Source organism: Netta rufina, assembly GCF_964035555.1.
Source record: "Netta rufina genome assembly, chromosome: 1".
Lineage (NCBI taxonomy): Eukaryota > Metazoa > Chordata > Aves > Anseriformes > Anatidae > Netta > Netta rufina.
In genome coordinates this window covers 74970535-74991615 of record NC_140123.1, presented here as the reverse complement: position 1 = coordinate 74991615, position 21081 = coordinate 74970535, and the positions used below count along the sequence as shown (strand labels likewise).

Genomic DNA, 21081 nt, shown 5'->3' with positions numbered 1-21081 from the left:
CCACATCATAAAAGGCAGAATTACAAATGTCTTTTAATCTGCACCCTTAATGACAATTTTCCCAGATCTGACCTAAAGACTGAATATGCTTCAAGAACTTAACTACTATATTAGCTGAAAAAACAGTCTTTTAATGTTAGGGTAATAGCAGGATGGAAGAACAGGGTGGGAGAACGTTCTGCTCATAAAGTACCTGAATTGGCTTCATACTTTATTTCTAAAGTTGCTGGCTGAACATCTTTCATGATAACCAAAACAACTTAAAAATAAACCTTGTGACTTGTGGCATATACCAGTATCAATTCAGGAAAGCAAGGTCAAGGAACATGCCATCTGCCCCAGGCATCACTTCCAGGTTTTCAGGCTCAGCTAAGATAATGTCACATTCATCATAGCTGTATAAAACAATCTAAGTGTGATTATCCACCGTCTGTAATACTGTGGTATCATTCTGTGTTGATTATCTTTTAAATTATTGACTTTGCACTGTTATGAATGACTACAACAGGTGAAAAGCAATGATAAATTAGGCTTATCTCTGCAACAATCTCTGGTACAATATATTTTTTCTGGAAAAAATATGGATATTTCCTTCATTGTTTTCCCAACACAACAGGAATTTATTTATTTATTTATCCTTTCATTTTTGTTTACCTTTTTTTAGCTTAATTTAGACTTGTCAGATTTAGCATATGTTTCTGGATTGATACTAAGTGAGTAGCAACACAACTTTTCTAAATAGGAGCTGAAAACACACATTTTATAGCAAAATAAAGCTGTGTGAACTCACAGTAAGGGACATTAACAATTTTCTGTAAAAGAGACATAGATTTCAGCTGAAGCTTGCCAATACTATGCTTATTTCCCAGGAGGATAAAAGTTACTGCTCAATATACTATGCTCAAGCATAGTAAAAAAAATCATCTAGGAATAAAATTTCAGTGCAAAATAACTTGAAATAAATATTACAATTGATATTTTAATTAGTTTGTAATTAAAAAAATAAGTCAAGTGTAAGAGCTGCTAGGTTTTAAGCCTAAAATAACTATTTTAAAATGAGAATGAAAATGCTTTTACTAAGAAATTGAAGATACACCACACGCTATTATGAAGGCATATAAAAACTAAGAAAGTGTAACATGTTTCAGCATCTCAAAAATTCTTTGGCTGTAAAATTTAGACTGTATTTTACTAAATTTGTTGTGGGCATATTTCAGTTTTCTGTCTCCGAAATACTTTACAGTTTTCCAAAGTAGCTTTCAAATTTTTTCTGGAAATGTTTTTTTCATCTATTACTAAATCAATGGGGTCTGAGAAAACACTGGAGTCAATAAAAATTGCTTATACTAGACTGGAATGGTTATCACTTAGACCCTTGATTTATTTCACTCCAGAGTTTAACAGAAATCAATAGTAGAGTCAATGATCAATCCACATAAATTGTGTATTAACTATTTAAACACAGACACATTAATCAGATAAAAGACATAAGCATTTAGTTTTTATCATATTAGTTTTTAGGCACTGCAGAAATTAAGAGTCACAGGCTAATCCTGCATATATATTGATATAATCTGTTTTGCAGCACTGTGAAATGTAATTACTAAAACAGTAAATTAGATGTTTCTACAAAGATCTGGAGTTTACTTGTTTGGGCTTTTGCTCCTCCCTTTCTCTTTGAAAGTTTTGTGTGAAGATACACATTTATAACCAATTCTTATTATGATAACAGGTGAATCAAGGAAGAACAGTGTGAAAAGTGGTCTGACCTTCAGTTAGTCCTACTCGACTGTAACCTAGCTGACCTTTCTCAATAAAGTATTTTTGTTGTCTTTATTATAGACTATAGTCTTGTTGTACTTTATTATAGGCCACATATCACCCCACATAGTTCCGTTGCAGAGTATCACAAATGCTTTGGCAAGTAATTCATGTTCCTCTGGTAAAAGTTATTCAGATATCCAATGTTTTAATGACATGAGTACTATTAGTTTAAAAATTAGGCATAGTGCTCTCAGTGAAAGAACAATCAAAACAATCATCTGGCACAATGATCCAGATGTTAGGGTTAAGACCTCCACACTGCTTATTTAGCCAAGAAAACAGGTAACTAAATTCCACAGAACTGCTTTTGCCTTCTGAGTGATTTACCTTGGGTTATATCAATGACTGGTTTGAATGAAACTAAGTCAGTGGAGTTTTTCTGAGGATCAAGCTCAGGCATTTAAAAAGATGCTTTGAAAATGGTGAGTGCTTAGACTGGCTTGAACAGCCCTCTGAGAAAAATGGCATGAAGATTCCCAGACAACTAGAAGAAAAAACAACAGTTTAAAATATTCATGGTCATCTCTGCTACCAAGTGAGTCCCATGTGGCTCCTATATTTGCCATCACTATTTTCTCTGATAAAAAGAAAACAGAAAGAAAGAAACAAACGAGCTATCATGGGAAGCAATGGCACAGTATCCTTCCTCTGTATGTGCAAATGAAGTATAGACATCTTTCTAGGTTATAAGTTTAAATCAAAGAAATTTGGTGAGTTAGTGGAAAAGAAACTAAATGTATTATTGAAGTCTTTTTTTAAACAGGAAGTCAGATTATATACAACACTATAAAATCTGAGACAAAAGAGAAATATTTAATGCAATATTATTTTACCAATTTCCACAAAAAGCAAAACATACTTTAAAGAAAAAGCACATAGAATGTAGATCATTGCTTCCTCATCTGCAATTTTTTAAAAATATTATTTATTTTTGAAATCCCTGCTTTGTATTTATCCAAATATTTATCAAAATATTTACTTTGTTCAGCTCTGAAATGGACTGGCAATATAATCCAAATGTGAGATTACTCTTCAATCTGTTTCTTTTTTCCTAACAGTTTTCTGACATCTTTATTTAAATTTATTCTATTGGGGATAATCAGCATGCTATGGTTCACCTTACATAAAGCCTACAGTAATGAAAATTTCTGAAGACTGATGTTTCTATGAATTATACCAGCAGAAATTCAACTCTGAATAACTCTGGTTATTGCAATGTAGTGAGATTGTAAAATTTTCCTGATTTCATTTAGAAGAGCTAGAGGTTACAATTTCCATTCTAGATTTCACAGCTTATTTTTTTCCTTGTCCAACATTAGACATAGCAAGAAAACACTGTTATTTAGGCAAGGAAAGCCTATTTAAGATATCATTAGCATCCTCAAAATCTGTCATCACTATAATAAAATGTCATATCTTGCTTCTGTCGTATTCTTGCTTTATTTTTATTGAAAAGTTCCTCGGTTCTTCTAGACTGACTTTTAAAAGTTATTTTTAATTCAGTTTCAAAATATGCATTGATTTTAAATGATATATTTCTTTCCTTCTCTTGAACATCTCACAGAATCACAGAATGGCTGAGGCTGGAAGGGATGTCTGAAGGTCATCTGATCCAACACCCCACTTAGACTGGATCACCTAGAGCTGGTTGCGCAGGACCACATCCAGGTGGCTTCTGAGTATCTCTGAGAACATGCAAAACTTCTCTCTGCAACCTCTTCCAGCTCCATCACCCACACACTGAAACTGTTTTCTGATGTTCAGTGGGAACCTCCTGTATTCCAGTGCCCGTTGCCTCCTGTCCTGTCACTGGGCATCACTGAAAAGAGCGGCTCCATATACCTTGCACTCTCCCTTCAGGTATTTAAAGACATTGATGAGATCCCCCCTGAGCCTCCTCTTCTACAAGCTGAACAGTCCCAGCTCCCTCACTCTTACCTCACAGGAGAGTTGCACCACTCCTGTAATCATCTTTGTGGCCCTTTGCTGGACTTTCTCCAGTAGCTCTATCTCTCTCTTGTATTGGGGAGCTATGGAATTACTCTATCAATATAGAATGCTACCAAACCTTTTAAGATATTTCAAAACCATTTTGAAATAAGAGTAAGATACATTGGGATTTATTCATACTCTTTTTCTTCAAATTAACTAACATCAGATGGTAACATTTTCTTGATATAACTTGATCCTAATACACAACAAAAGGCCATGGCAGAGAGGCAGTTATGTTTTTCCAGCTTGCAGGGCATTCTCATAATGAAGATACCCAGTGTTAGCCAGACTACAACTTCTGGGATATTTTTACACTTGAACCATTCAGCTGTGATTGTTCCACAAAGGGTTAAGAGCTGGTTAGTAGTCTTACTACCGTTAACAAAATAATAAACAACCTTTTCCAAAAATGGTGTTGAATTAGTGTGTCTTCGCACAGCTTGTATGCAAGTCTACAGGGGGCTCCAAAACTCTTTGCAGTGATCTGTTTTGGATTAAATTAGTGTAATGCAATTTACAGCAGAAAATAATTTCTGAAAATATCAATTTCTCTTCCTATACTTAATCAGGAACGAAGGAATGAAGGAAGGGAGGAAGGAAGAAAAGGATAATATTCAATTCATTCATTCATCATTTCTTTTTCCATTTTAGACTGCAAGATTATTTCATCTGCTCTCATATGAATTATAATTAATAGCATTAATAAGGTGTTTAGCCTACATTAAAACAAAATTAATGTTATTAGCCAGAGAATAACTCTCTAGGCATGTCACATGCAGTGACATTATAACTGTGAATGCTTTAAACATTGCATTCTGTTAAACACATATCAGCATGCAAAAGCAGTAGAAATACGTAGTCTCAAAGCTTATTCAGATGCTTTTGTGTTTAGTATTTTTGACATGGACTGTAATTATACCCTTCAATACTGGTTTAACTAGTCAAAACCATGAAACATTCAATGGAGTATTTTATTCATTTTTTATTTTTTTTTTCTCCTTCTAGCATGGAGATTAATTGGTGTCCAATTAGATAATTTATTTTAAATAAATAAACAAATAAAAAGGGAGAATTGTCTTTTATTTAGGATTCTCAGTCCAAGTGGACTACTCTGTCTTCCTTTTAGAAAAGATGTTGCTTTTCCTCTCCTAAATGGCAGCTAAAGCCTTCTTTTGGATTCTAGTTGATCTCTCAAATCAGGGACACTGTTTAATGGTGGCTACTTAATTTCATGGTCCAATTTAATATAACTTTTTCTTCACTGGTATCTGACAATCATAACTTTTGCTCTGTTGTTCTCTCTCTCTCTTTTTTTTTTTTTTGTTCATTTTAGTCATCCTCAAAGGATTGATATTTGCCACTCAACAGATCATATATTGGAAGTTTCTTTTAGAATTGAATTGAGGTTGGTGTTTTTTTTGCCTTTTTTTTTTTTTTTCCTGGGAAGTGCAAATATTTTTGACATTATACTATAGTGCAGTTTTCCATACATTCATTTTCTTCTTATTATGATTTGTTGCCTTTAATGCAAGGATTTTATAACATATTGTTATATCTGGGATATTTTTTTCCTGTTCCTTTTGCAAATGACATTTCTCTATACATAAATATTTCTGTTCATTTCTGTTCAACAGATGATAAAATCTTTCTTTGTAGAAAGCTTATAGTTTTTACTTCAGCTTTTCCAGGTGATTTTGTTTGACTTTCCTAGTAACATTTTAAGAGGCACTCCAAGAAAACACTGGTTACTGGAATCAGTAGTACAGTGAATAAATCTACTTTGTCTGACATGGTTGATTCATTAAGACTGGAATTTTCAGTGGAGGTTAATGGAAATAAGTGCTCCCTTCAAATGAAAAAAAAAGAAAAGGCTATATTATTCCTTCAGTCTGCTTTGGAAATGTCAGACATAACTGTCTTGCATCATTTTAATAATGGAGGAGAAAGTAACAGAGAAACTAAACACATTTTCTCCCTCCTGGAGCCAATATGCAATCTGTCAACAGAGGAGTCTTACAAGACATAAGCCACACCAAGTAACGAGACCCTCAGCTGAGACAAAATTTGATATTCGTACACTAGTTTATGACAGCTGAGGGTCTGTTTCCTGATTAAACTAGCCCCACTGGCCCTGATGCTCCTGTAATGAATTATAAAGGACAACACTTAAAGAAACTCATGTTTCTCCTCTATTGAGCATGTTCAAAATTCTTACGCTATTGCTACTAGATTTTTATCTCTGATTTATCCCATGCTTTTTTTAATATGTTGGTGTCCTGGTGTTTGACATTTTGTTTGACACATCTCCTAAAAGCCTGTGGTCATTCTGGAACAGAGAAGTGACTTGCAATCTGTTACTACCTCTGCATCATTAGATATTCTCAAAGAGCAGCATGGCGGCTGCCTTGGTTTCCAACTTGTTTAAACCCCAGAGCTACTTTCCTGAAGGAGGCAGCAAAACCCAATGACAGCAGTAAATAATCAATTAATCTGGAGCACTCTTACTACCTTGGAAAAGAAAAAGAAATAGAAAAATTAAACCTAGACAGTGAAAAGATAATGCTTGCTGGTTTACCCCAGTGCAGGTGCAAACAGAAATGCCAGGACACTTGCATACATTTATCCAGCGCAAGCACTGGACTTACTAAATGCTGGTGGACACTGAAAGAAGTGATAAAGATTCAGTGTGTAATACAACTTGAATTAAATCTACTTCCTCTATACAAAATCAGACATAGAAAAGATTTTTTTTTTCTACTCAGTCCCCCACATTGAAAGCTCTTCCTTTTATGTGTGTCACAGTTTTTCACAAGGCTTTTCCCCATTTGTTCATTTTTCCAAACACTGCACTAAATACATTACAAATCACCAAATGTACCGTGCTGTCTTTTGTCTCCTGTAAATGAGAACTCTTGTTCTGCAGCTGGAACTCTTAATGCAAAGAAATATACACAAGGTTTTACCACAGATGCTTGCATAGTTTAAAAATATGTATGTGTCAACGCTGAATTTCTGAAGATAGCCACTTTGCATTGGGTTGTACTAAGAACAGAATGAACTTGGGTAATGTGGGAAGGAGGAATGTAAGCTGCTCTTTGGCTCCCAGTACTGCTTTTTTCCAAAACAATCATTTTAAAATATGAAGTGTTAGTTGTTTTCACAACTGGAAAACAACTTGCTCTCTATAAGTACATTAAAGAAGGCTATAGTGAGGTGGGGGTTGGTCTATTCTCCCATGTGCCTGGAGACAGGATGAGGGGGAATGGGCTAAAGTTGCACCAGGGGTGTTTTAGGTTGGATATTAGGAAGAACTTCTTTACCGAGAGGGTTGTTAAGCATTGGAATGGGCTGCCCAGGGAAGTGGTGGAGTCACCACCCCTGGAGGTCTTTAAAAGACGTTTAGATGTTGAACTTAGTGATATGGTTTAGTGGAGGACTTGTTAAGTGTTAGGTCTGGACTCGAGGCTGGACTCGATGATCTTGTGGTCTCTTCCAACCTAGACAATTCTGTGATTCTGTGATTCATTTTGATATGTCTAAAGATAAGGGAAGCCTGCTGAAAGATTGACTGCTCCCAAGTCTCAAAGAGAACATTATTTTTACTGTTCTCCATGAAGATAAGTGAACCTCACCTGAGTGATTTCACAGATTGAGAGAACTTGCCAAAAATAATGAGCTTTTGTTAATAGTTAAATATAGTAGTTAAATAGTTAAATAGTCAAATAGTTGTTAATAGTGAATATTGCAGTCATTTAATTTGAGAATATTTTGTTATTAGTATTCAGTGTGTAATACAACTTGAATTAAATCTACTTTCTCTACACAAAATCAGACATACAATTTTTTTTTTTCTACTCAGTCCCCCACACTGAAAGCCCTTCCTTTTATGCATCACAGGAGGACTGCAGAGGCCAGCAGTCCCCCAGAAGCTCATGGGTTGGACTCAACTCACTCTACTTTAAATGTCCACAGTTAAGGTGTGTATACATATATATCTCTTATGTGCATAAGGACTACCTTTATTGTCAAAAAAAAGAGTAGGCATTTTTAGGACACTTTTGATCACATAGTAGATACCACAAGAGGTCAGATTATTGTGATTCCTAAATGACTGTTTCTTTCCCCCAAGTATAAGGGACAAGTATGTCACATATGTTACAGACATCCAAATTGCAAAAGTCTGTGTTTGGTGGACATGAATGAATTATCTTCATTAATGTTAGAAGCACATGCAACATACCTACACTCCAGTCCATTTCCTCCACTGCATCTCCATATAAACCATGCTTGCTTTTTCCTCTAAACATGTTTGAAGCATATAGAGCTGTATGGACATGAAGATAAGACAGGACAAGAAGAAATGGCACATCAGTGTTCCTGAAGAAAAACAAAACAATGATAAAAGCAAATAAGAAAAATATTTCTAGTGTATTTTATAATAAAAATTTCTAAGCAGAAACTTTTCAGCCCTAGAGCTCAAAAGAGGAAAAGGAATAAAACATAGGATAAAATAACTAATCATACGGTAATCTTGATTACACACATGCACATGCACGCACACACACACACAAAATGTGTGTGCACGCTCTTAAGTGCACACTGAACTGAAAGCAAAAATAAACAGTAAAATTTAACCAATTAGTTTGCTATATATGTCGAAAGAGGACTTACTTAAAGCCAGGAACCTAGCAGGTTCTGGCTACAAGCATCTCTATTCATTTTAGAAGTACATATTTAAAAGCCCTAACACAATTGCTATTCAAAAACATATACCTATATGTGTGAAATATAATTACTTCCCTCACAAGGTCATAAGAAAGGTGATCAACTAATTATGAGGACCATATTATTGGTCCCTATTACGAGGACCAGGGCTAAGCACACCATAGTATTACTGACTATGCCAAACCAAGTATATTAGCACTTTTTCTCCTTTTCTCTCTTAGTCCTCACACTAAGATTTATGACAAAATCTTCTTTTGTCATTTACTGTGGTGTTTGCATGCATACAATTGGCACATAACACTACAAGTATGTCACATTTGTATATGCTTTATCAAGGCATAAATAATCTTAAAATGCACACTAATATAAAGAAATATTTTCCTCTCACAGTAATGAATGGTCTGCATTGTTTTCAGCCTACTTCTTGAACTGAGACAAAAAAAACAAGTGCAATAAATAGACTCTCTGTAAATTTTGCTGTTCATGTGATCTGTCAACATGATATTTATGATCAGTTCCAGCAGGCTGTGAAAGCAAAGCTCAAATAAGAACATTTCCTTATGCATTATTTATAGAACTTTACTTAAAAGTGTGCAGTACTAGCCGAATTTACTGCTATATGCTCTAACGGCATTTGTAGTACATCACACATACTGTAAATTTCAGTTGAATGACAAGAGCACTATCCAGAAAACTTGTCTGGATCTCACCTTAAGGCAAACAGCTAATTACGGAGTACTTTTGATTTTATTGACCATATTTTCCCTTGCCACCTTTGTGGTGGATAATACATGATATTCATGTCAACATCAAAGAGAAACTATATATTTCCTCATGCAGTTGATTCATACAGCTTTTAAACGAATGGAAGAACAATACAGAAATGCACGTGCAAACTGTTTCTTTAAAGTAAAAAAAATAAATAAATAAAATCAAACTTATAGCCATCAAGAACCTGAAAACAGTTTTTTAATAAAAGAGATTGACACGACATCAATACTTGACTCCCAAGAAAAATTAAGTAGGATTAATATTGTACATTTATGATCCATTTTTCCTCACATTGGTTGGATATATTTTTGTGCAAGTTGCATGGTTAAAACTTTGTTGTGGTTTTTTTTTTTTTTACTGGCACAGTGAGGCAGCAGTGAACAAAACAGGAAAATTTTATCCCGATTACTCACTTGATAGCTGTATTTCTGACTTGAATTTTTTTATTTTCCGTAAAAAGTTTTTACTTCTCAAAAATAAAAAAGACCAAGCAATCACAGAATAAATAGAATATTTTTCATGTGAAAAATAGGGGAAAAAAAAAAAGAATATTTGAATTCCCTTCATATACTTGTCCATATATCCTGTATTTTCATACAGGATACACGTATATGTCCATATACCTGTATTGGTAAACACGAAAAATTATAAAGCACAGATTCATAAAAATAAAGAAAAGCAAATATTTTTCATAAAAGATTAACAAGAGATTGTATTTGTTGCTACTTGATATACATGGAAACCTTTCACCACTGTAGCAACAAATAATACAGGAGAATTCTGAGTCAATTAAAAAGACTAAAAATGTCAGCATTTCAAGTCAAAAAGATGTATACTTATAAATTTAATATTTAATGTATATATAAATATAACAGTGACCTTTTATTAAAGAACATTTCTGCAAGGCAGCTAATTTATTTTTTTACAACCATGCATTTGTTACTGCATGAGATTATCTTCAGCTTTCTCCTTAAACACAGTTCACTGAATTGAGAGTAATGCATAATCCTAGGGTAAAATACCATAAAAATATACTTTGTACTCATAATAGTACATGCACAATTCACTTTTCATGGAAACTGTCTTGTTCTAATGTCACAGAGATAATGCATACTTCATATCGGTATTGCTAAAGGAGAGTATCAAATGCTATTTTCAAGAGATAATTTTTATTATTATTATTATTATTATTTTTATGGAACTCATACAAAGATCAAAGTTTCATAAATAGGTATCTAATCAATGATTGATATAGAAAGGCACTAAATCATTCTCTTCTTTGCAACTCAAATTGATAAGTTTTGATTGACAGCTTGCTGCCAGGTGGAGAAGTCTTACCTATTAATATCCTATAAAAGATCACAGGCAGTTATTTATCTCCTGCCAGAACTCCTTGAGAAGAATTATAACAGACTACTTTTACAGTGACCTTGAAAACGGAATGACAATATCAGCTAGTCGGTAGGAGAGAAATTTGACATTAACAGCTTCTCTCTCCTGAACCACTTCAGTAAACAGCTCTTTCAAAAATGTATTGCCACTATCTTTTACACACTTCAAACACAGGGAACTTCAGTTTCAAAAGATCTCAGGCTCACTTACCCAAACCTACCAAGCAATTTTTATCATAATGTAAATCACGCAGTCTTTTCAATTTACTGAGTAGCCAGAAAGATTACATGCATCTGATATATGACATTCTTTAATGTATACTTAACTGATCTTGACTCCTCTGCATTGTATAGTACTAGATTCTTCTTATTTAGGGTGAGGAGATTTTACATGACTCAAAGATTTAGTTCAGGCTTGAGCTGTAAAAAAACAGCTTTCAAGTGGATGAAAGAACAAATAACATCTAATCAGAAGTCTCCCTTCACATACAAGTTCTTAACTTTTTCCTGCTATTTTGCTCTAAGTATTTGCTTCACTGAAAATGTCTTGGGTAAAGGAAAAACTCCTTTGGAAATTCCTTCTGTTTGATTTCCTGAGCGCTAATATCCATCCAAGACCACTGCAGCAGAGCAGCAGGTGAAGGTCAGGATTGCTGGCCTGTGGTTGTCAAATCAAAGGGATATTTCCAGTATGACTCAATACTGTAAACTATGTGGGAACATGACAGTGCTCCATTCTAATTGTTCACAGTAAATTCTACATTAACCTTTAATATGATGGACAAGTACGATCTTTCTGAACAACATTTTTTTTGCTAGATGTGAAATCATCCTCAAATTTCATCACAAAGTATACACATTTTAACCCAGTAGACTACTACATACCTTATACCTGTGTACCAGTGAAGGTACAATGATTCACAGCAGCTATGAAAGCAAACTACTTGGCTTTTCCCGAACAAGGCAAACGCTGTAGTTTGTAAAAATTTGGTTGATTTCAGAACTCTAAATTTAGTACAACCTGCCAACTGCCTAATCTTAACATCTAGTGATGCATAGAAAAACTCTAAAAGACAGTCCACTAGAGTAGATGAAAATAAATCTACATAAGTTTTGTAACAGTGTTTCAAGCACTGAGACAGAATAGCTAAGAAGTAAATAAAAAAAATATTAACTGGCATCACAAACTTTTGAATATTATGGCTATGCAATCTATGATAGGAAAAAAGTAAATCTGCATGAAAATTGATCAATAATATCTTCACCATAGTTTTCAATTATAAACTTATAATGTAAATGTTTTTTTCCAGAACTTAGACTTCATTAGGATTTTAAATTATTGCACTTACTAATTGCGATCAACTATCTGAATTTGTTAGAGATTCTGTAACATAATGTGGTATTTTTGTCTTGCTAGTATCTACGATGTTAAAAACAGGTTTCTGGCATTTTCTGATTTGTATTGTTGGTGCAACCGGTCATCTATTAAAGGGCATGTTGAAGAGACATGAGTGACAACCACATCGAACTTAAAATTAAATAATTAGCAGCCATTTGACTTTCAGATATATTGCAATGTCTAGAGAGTATTCAGATAGGTTTAAAATATGTACACACACTTGCTCATGGGAAATAGTAATTGGAGTTAACATACAGTGAGCTGACCTGCTCATTTACAATTAGGGTGAGCAACTAAATTTGTGTTTGTTTTCTCTAGAGCCAACACATGTAATTGCGTATGTTCTTCTTCAGTATCATTTTGAGCATTTGCTATCTTTCAATCTACCTAGGAGCAAAAGAAAATAGTAATACACATATACTAGACTAAGGAAGAACAAATACAGTATCAGCTTTCCAAAAAACAGACCAAAGAAAAGTAAGTATAACACTGCATACACCGTAAAAAAATTCTAGGAAGGACTGAAAAATATCAATATCATATGTATGTTAAGAAATCATATAGCCAGCAATATGATGGAAATAACTAGCAGGGAGAACAATGTCAGTCAGGAAATCCATTGCCTGAGCTCTGAAGAACTTGCAAAGGTTATATAGATAATAGCTATAATAAACTTACATGGATAAAATATATGTTTTATGCTGTATGCTGTATTTGTTATACGCATAACTACATATATATATAAATTATAGAAAGGCTACAGAGAAGTACAAGTGCTGCTGACAAGGGGAACTTCATCATAAGATAAATAACCAATTAAAACATGCATAATAGTTTATGAGTTTTAGTTAGATGATGTATTAAGAACCAGAAAAAGTAGATGACTCAATTCTTCAAATTCACGATTCTTTAAACTATAATATACTTGTGCGCATAGGTTACTGCTGTACAGGACTTAAATTGCTACTTACCATATTACTGAAACAAAAGAAGCCTGTATGACAAATCAAGTGCTGAGCTGAATGAGTGGCTAAAAGAGGTTTGCTCACAGAAAGAAGTGGAACTGCAAGAATAATGTGGAGCAACCATAGCATGGTGGTCTTTTGCTTTTCTGTCTGTCTGCTGTTATAACCTAATTGCTTCTTGATTGCCATTCCCATACAAATAGCCAAAGTCAGAAGATTAGTCACAAAAGCAATGGTCTGCTGGCACACTAGAGTTGATAGGTATAAACTGTCAGAACTAGCATGTCAAAGCAAATATTGATTTTGTTGCTCACACTATTACATGGGGCAGATCAGTTCACTGTATATTAATCTAATTACTCTTTTCCTGAGGAGCAAGTTTTATGGCCATATACTTTGCATGTGAAGTCACTACAGGGCACAGTTAAGATTGCTTGGATGCCCAAATTGCTTCTCAATACCTTAATATGTTTGGATATTTTTAAATTTAACACGGACTCTAAATTGCCTGGGTTATAATTCTCAATATAATTGCAACTTTCCTGTAATGAAGTTTATTGTATATTACCAATATATGCTATTAACCTTAACTTCAATTTTACATAAATGTTGTCTGGAAAGTACTCTGAGAACTGGGGCCAAGAGCCCAGATAATGTAAAACCTCAACCTCCAGCTCAGTCAACAGAGCTACGCTGACTCAGATTGTATGTTGTTTTGCCAGCTCTAAACACTAAGTTACACAATAGCACCGTATGCATTATTAAAATTAATAAAATTAATAGAGTTACTTTTTTTAGAGTTATTATTTTTATTAGAGTTATTACCAGTGCAATAGTATTCTAGCATTCATTCCCAATCTTGAACTCGCCTGTTTTAGGGCTATCATTTTATTTACATTACACTGAAATCATTGAACAACTCAGAGATGTCCAAAACATTATGAATCACTATAGAAACATTATACTCTTATAAAGAAAGGAAGAATTTGCCAACACATGGTTAACGTCTTCAAAAGACATTTTAAATCATCAAATGATTGGTCATTAAGCAAATATCTTCTCAAATATTTCCAAAAGGGTGTGTGCATGTGCTTGTGTGCTTTTGTAGTGAACAAAGTATTTAACTGTTAAGTTAGTTAGAATGTAGATGAGAAGGTGTTTTTATCACCATTGACAAGAGGAAATAATTATGCGTTAGTTTAGTTATAAATACTCATGATAATGTTGATTGTTGGGAAGACTTACTTAAAGAAATTTGATTTAAAAAATATTTTATTTTGTTATCATGAGTAGAGATGGCCAAACCAAATATTTATAATGAGAGAAATGAATGAAAAATTGCAGTAAGAGATCAAGATTTCAGATAAGCATTTTTTCTCGCTAACAGTCGTGACGACTACTGCATGCAGTCATTAAATCTAGAAAAAATAGCCCCTGATTAATTGGTATAAATTTTAATTCAGCAATAATACTATGTGAATGTATTCAAAGTTACTACTAGGTATGTAGTTTTCATCATTTAATGCGTGCGCTAAATCAAGGATGAAGAGCAGCTTCTCATTCCAGAAAACTCATAAATTACAACTCCGCATTGCGCTTCCATATAATGAAGTCACACTGCAAAATACTTTTCATATTCTTGTTTATATGAAATTCCAAAGAATTAAAGTCCTTAAAAATGTTAAAAATGTAATGGGTATTTTAAAATATTTTTTTTTTCTGAAACATAAACATTAATAGTTTTTAATTTTTATAGAGAAAATAATGACATACCTAACAATAAAACTACAGAGATGGAGACAAAGCAGGAAGTGATTACGTTTTTACCCCATGCATACATACTATTATTGCGAAACAGTCACTTTCACTAAAAAAGATTAACTTCAGTCATCGTTTAAAGAAAAAAGTGATAATATATCATGGCATATTTCTCTTGCACAACACTTCACATAATCTACTTTTTAAGAAGCGCTGTCATTGCAAAATGCCAGCATTAACTCATAACACAGTTAGAAACCTACCTTCCTATAAACTGTACAGCTTCTGTTGTCAATCTCTGAGTAAGATTCTCATAGGATAGTGGCTGCTGGATAATCTGATGGTCCCTCATTAAGAAGCAGTTCAAGTGTCGAAAATGATAAAAGAAAAAAATCAAAACCGCAAGTGAAATAGCTGTTAATAACAGGCAGTAGCCCAGTGCTTGGAAAGGTACTTTGAGGAGGCCAACATAATGCACTACTGCCAAAGAGACCAGGGTGACTCCAAGGATTTGGACTGGGATGACAAGGTATTTCTGAATCCCTTTTAAAAATACGCTGCCTTGGCCAGGTTTGCAGTCTCTAAGATTGGTCACGGTGAGCCCATAAAAGTAATCAAATCCATGACTGAGGGGGTGGTGACAGAAGTCATTACTGCTTTCACAGTTCATCCCAAGATGCCATTTTCCTATAAAGAGAGGAGGACAGGGAGCATTTCTTTAGTTAAATCATCAAACTTACAATGTGCGCTACTCCAAATATGAAACTGTCACTATCTGACTGATACCCTCACCTCCCCAGCCCCAGCATTTATTGTGTGGATCCCTATTTTTTTTATATAACCTTTCTTAATACCTTCATCAAAGACTTTGTTTCATGTCTGCTCTTCTTTTTAGTTAGAAATAGTTTGGCAGATCTCCTGATGGAGACCATTAAATTCTGAGTGGGCTAGCAGGTCACTGAAGAGCAACAGAGCTCTAACACAGCTTTGAAAATTAAGCCTTTGTGCATGTGTAGTTAAGTAGTCATAAGAAAATAGTGTTTTGTAGTGGCTGCTGCTTTCTGAGGAAGAACCAATGTGGAGCTATGAAATATCTTTTCTGAAATTTATCTGGCAAGTCATTCACTTAAAAAAAAAAAAAGTAACATAGGAAATAAAACAAGAATAATGAAATTACCATGACATTTACTATTTAAAAGATTGCAAAGTCTCTGAAATTGCATTCTCCCTCACTATATATATATATGCACACTTTCATATATGAAAAAAGTAGTAAGGAGTAAATTGCCAGCAAATACTGCCTCTCACAGCAGTTTGTCTCATTAGGAAATTATTCTAATTCTGCAGTAATGCTGGACACTGACACAAGGAAATAGTGAGTTTGATTCTCATTATAGTGGCATAATCTGTGTTCATGCTGATTAAAATAAGTATTTAGATAATTCATTCTGTGACTCAAGTACAACCCCTTACCATATGCTTATGCACTGATTAGCACAATGGACCTAACTGTTTGGTAGCTGTTATTTAAATTGCAATGCAAAACAGGGAAAAATCAAATTTGGTTATGCTTCTAAATATACCTTATGGTTAAAGCAATGCTCTTTGGTATCAGCAATGAAATGTGTTGAATATTTGACAAAACTTTCAGTGTCACTTTCGATAAAACAGATAATTTATATTGCTGGGCCAAATTTTATCTATTCTTTCTAATTTAAATAACTAAATATGTCCAGTGTTAAGTCAGGGTATGTGATACTAGAAGAATTAAAAAACCCAAACCCAGTAAGCCTTCAACCCTACTTCTAGATATGCTTAGTAGAAAATACGTGAAAGAAATAAAGCACATACAGAAATCTCCCTTTTCCCTTAACCATCCCAGCAAAATCTCTTATGCATTTATAAGAAAAGAGTTTTGATGCAGGCAGTTCTGGGCATCTCCTGGGCCTAAAGAGCAGCACTTCTACCTTTGACAGTGACAAATGAAGGGTCTGCAGTATCAAAGAGGGTGAAGATGAAGGTTAGTTCTGATATTTTGAATCAGTATACAACACGTGGGCTCAGTAATCATTATTTCTCTTTCACAAATGGCAAAACTAAGGTATGACACGGGAATGACATTTGCTGAAGTTCACTCATCGTCATACATTTACCTTACTGTCTTTATGAAATAATTGTAAAGCCAGATGTCTAGTGAGTTCAGCATCTAACTATTCTCACAAGGTTGAATGAACGAAATAAATACAGTGGCTTGCAACCATGAATGTACAGAAAGTCTTAAAGATTTTAATTTTTAATTTCCTGCTTTTACTTGTCAAATTCAAAGCACCTATACGTAGGGAAAAAAAAAAAAAAAGAGATAGAAACTTAAACAAATAAAATACATTTTCGAGGTCATTTAGTATGATACAAACAATCTTATTTAAACTGGAGCTCAATAAAACTAGACACTGCAAGCAAGGACAGAAGAATCTTGCAACAACACTTTAAAGACAGGGGACAATATAGGACTTATTTTTACCAAAATGTTTTTAGCAAGCACAACAAATTCTTCAATATCAAGATGAACTTATGTTTCAGAAAAGATTTGCTCAGAAGCAACTTACGATAAACAAAGGAGAGAGCAGGCTAGCTGGGCCTGGAATGGAAGCACATGTTCAAATTATACTAGCAATTGTGACTGAAGGACACATTGCCATTTTTAAAAGGCTGATGAGGTAGAGTGTTTTGATACATCCTGCACTACTCTGAAAAAGCAAGTGATGATTGGGTCCACAATACATTTGTTTTGCTTCTTTAACTTCATTTATCATCATCTTTGCCATCCTTGTTACAATGCTCTCACATCACTCCTGAAGTCAAGCTGCATAGTTTGGATGTTTCAGACAAGCATTAGACAAATTTCAACAGATTCCACCAAGCTTCTGAGATAAATTTATTCTTCTAATTGTACATTATGAGTACCTTACTTGTTTGAGACCTATGCTTTTTTCACTCACCTTCTGTCACTATTAACATATCTGCAGAGCACAGGCAATGCAATGAAAGACAAATAGACATAAGAAGGAAGTCCTTTTCAGCTAAGAAACCTCATCTGGAACTCAGTTATTCAGAATCCAAAATGCTGGGCAGGCTGCAGTAATCCATGTTTTCCCTCTACTTTTCCCTCAGACAGTTGAAAAGAGCAGTCTGAAGACTGAGTCGTATATGCTGATAATCTTTCTTTTTGTACAGTTTTGTGCTCTTCATATAAATGAGAAGATACAAGATGCAAACAAAAATATTTTATGTGCTCAAATAAATGTATTTAAATTAAATACATAGTAGGAGTGATAATATAAAGTATTCACGTATACAATATTATTGTAAGATTTTAAGCTGTTCTATTAAAAACAAAACAGCTCAATTAATTCTACTGAATAGATTCAGACAGTCTTATATTTCTCACTACTGTGATAGTATGTCCAAATATTATAACATCTCATTCTGGAGGAAAGGTACAAAACCCAATTTATCAATTAAGTGTTTTAACTTTGAAAATATAGGTGGCTTTTAAATTTCTTTGGATGCTAGACAACACATTGAATAACAATTGTAATTATGTATAGCTGTAGATAAAACAGTATCAATGTATTTATAGCAGTAGTTAAAACAATACCCATCTATTTTCAGTGCAATTTTTGGATTATGAGTAGCTATTTCCCACTAAACATAATAATTTCTTGTTACTATTTAGGATCCTTAACTGGTGAGACAGTAGAAATTCAATGTATCTGCACTTTTTGAGAAAACTTGGTTTTGTTGCAGATCTTCTGAATTTGTCTGCTCCTGCCAGATCTATTGGATGTCACCTTCTGTGTGTCATGGGGGAAAAGCAATGAGGTAAAAAAGTGTATACATAAAATAGATTTATAGCTAAAATGTATTTAGGGATGTATCAAGCAAGAGGAAACATATTCAGAGCAGGAAAAAAACATAAAAATAGAAAAGAAAATGCCTTTAGAGAGGGAAAAAATGTCCTTAGAGAGTAGACAGGAGAGAAACTTGGTGAAAAAAAAAGAAGTGATGGCACAGGTCTGAGGAATAGAAAGGCTTCAAATTATCCTTATGTCAATCCATCACTAAAGCAGGATTTGACAATTAATTGTTTGGGAACTGCTGAGTTAGACTGAACAAAGCAAAGACTCCCTGACCTAGAATAAAACGATGTGATAAGAATGCCAGCAGAGACAGAAAATGGGCTGGTTGGGAATCAGAGTCTGCCTATCTAGTCTTCAAATCTACATATCTTTTCTTTTTGTCATTTACATGTGCTTATCCTTAATTTTAATACTCTTCTTGATTTTTTGGAAGTGTTCATTATACTCTAAGGGTATGGTAATATTACATCTTATGGTTTCATAGCTATCATTCAGGCTACTTGAAGACCTGTTCGTTAAACATCATGGAGATAACTTCTGGAGGTCTAAGTGGCAAGCTGTCATATTGCAGTGACAGTAGTTAAAAAAAGAACATTAACTAGGTCAGCACCCCCAAATGTGTATTACATGTGCATAAGCATTACAGTGCTTATTACAACTGTAAAAATGTGTTTTGTTTTGTGTTTTTTTTTTTTTGTCAGTCTTCCTTAATTGAATATGGATCAATAAGAGTTAACTCCATCATGAACATGACAAAATATATATATTTTTTCTACTGTAGTTCAAATATACATGCAGTAATTATATTTCTGTCAAGGTATTCTGTTTTTCTGTTTTGAATCTGTTGAATGAAAAAAATGCTGTGTATTTATGCAATCTTACCTATTAGAGCTGTTGCATAACCTCTTTGCTTCAGGAGTTTTGAAAATGTTATTTCTTCAGAAGGAAGTCCACCAGAAGAAGCAGAAAATAAGAAGACACCAACTCGTGAAAAGGCAGCCATTCCTAAATATAATGAAAATGAATGAGACAGATGATAGAGTGAAAGTTTTAATTCGTTCTTTCCGCATGCACATTTTTGCTTTAAGTGGTATCACTTAAATGACATATTACTAGCAGTCACTGTGAAATGCAAGTGGGAGATACTATCATCTATTTAGTGAGTTAAGTCTTTCCTGTATTTTCACCAGAAATTGAGAAGTAGAAAAAAGAAAATACTCTGGGTGTAACTGTGGGGGCAGCCATTGCATAAAGAGCTGCAAGCCTTTCTGTAGGTATTCTAAAGTATAAAATAACTGGAAGAAGTTGAGCTAGCATAACTTATTTTTCTTGTACACAGGAAAGGATTGGAGCTGAGGACTAAGCGAGAGTACTCCCAAATTCGACTCCCAAAACTCCCACTTCCCTCATATGTGTTTTTCTACATGATCTTAAGTTTATTTGAGAGAAGTCAGTTGAAGGAGGGCAGTTTTACAGCTAGGCACATAAATACCATGAGGTCAGAAAAGAGGAAGGGAGTCTGATTCTGGACTCAGCTAGGACACTCAGCTTTCAGCTTTCAGTGTTCCACAAACCAGTGCACAAACACACATGATTAGTCAATACAGTCCTGAGTGCATTAAAGCAGCATCAGGCATCAGCTAGTACAACGTCTAAATAAAGCACAGTAATTTCTATACACGGAGAGTCTGAGAAACAGAAACCTGAGCTTATAGGCTATTCTCAGGATGAGGAACTTGAGAACTCAGGTTCATGAAAATTAGATCACTGGGATTCCAGATGAGAGCTGGCTCAGAGTACAGACAGACAGAACACACAGTATCTATGCAAATCTGTGCAGATGTATCTTCAGGAAGTCTGAATTATGCAACTTGGATGATTACAGTGCCAAAGTTACATGATTGATGTAGACAACCAGAATCTTCCCTCAGGTATCCATTGTGGTTAGAAGAAAAAAAGACTTCTTAGACTAGTTTATTAAAGAGATCTCAACCTACCTTTCAAATGCTGACTACATTTTTTTTTTCATCCCAGCCAGCAAAGTCAGTTTTATTGATCAACGGTTTAGGCAGCTTTAGTAAGCTATACATATCTATACTTCATTTCAAGGTGTACTTTTATCTTTCATAACTGTAATCAATATAATTCCTTTAAGTTACAAGAAGCAAAACACTGAACCATTTTTATTTCTTTTTCACCATTACTTTTCTCTGAGCTTGCATCTCATGAAATACCACATTTTGGAATATTTTTCTGTAGTTTTAGGAGTTTTACATTTCTATCTTCCTTTTCCATACTGTGATTCTAGTACCTTCTACAATTATTCTGTACTAGTT

General features: G+C 34.1%; 1 protein-coding gene across 5 annotated transcripts in view; it reads right to left on the bottom strand.

The window, feature by feature from the left end:
• STS (steroid sulfatase) overlaps positions 1-21081 on the bottom strand; it is a 112393-nt gene that overhangs the window by 62536 nt on the left and 28776 nt on the right. For 4 of the 5 annotated variants that reach the window (XM_084293957.1, XM_084293955.1, XM_084293956.1 and 1 more), the window contains 3 exons: positions 19628-19750; positions 15089-15512; positions 8057-8193 (listed from right to left, as the gene is read on the bottom strand). In XM_084293957.1, the coding sequence (XP_084150083.1) occupies positions 8057-8193; positions 15089-15512; positions 19628-19750 (684 nt within the window). The remainder of the gene's footprint in view (positions 1-8056; positions 8194-15088; positions 15513-19627; positions 19751-21081) is intronic. The other variant, XM_084293959.1, reaches the window with a different exon arrangement.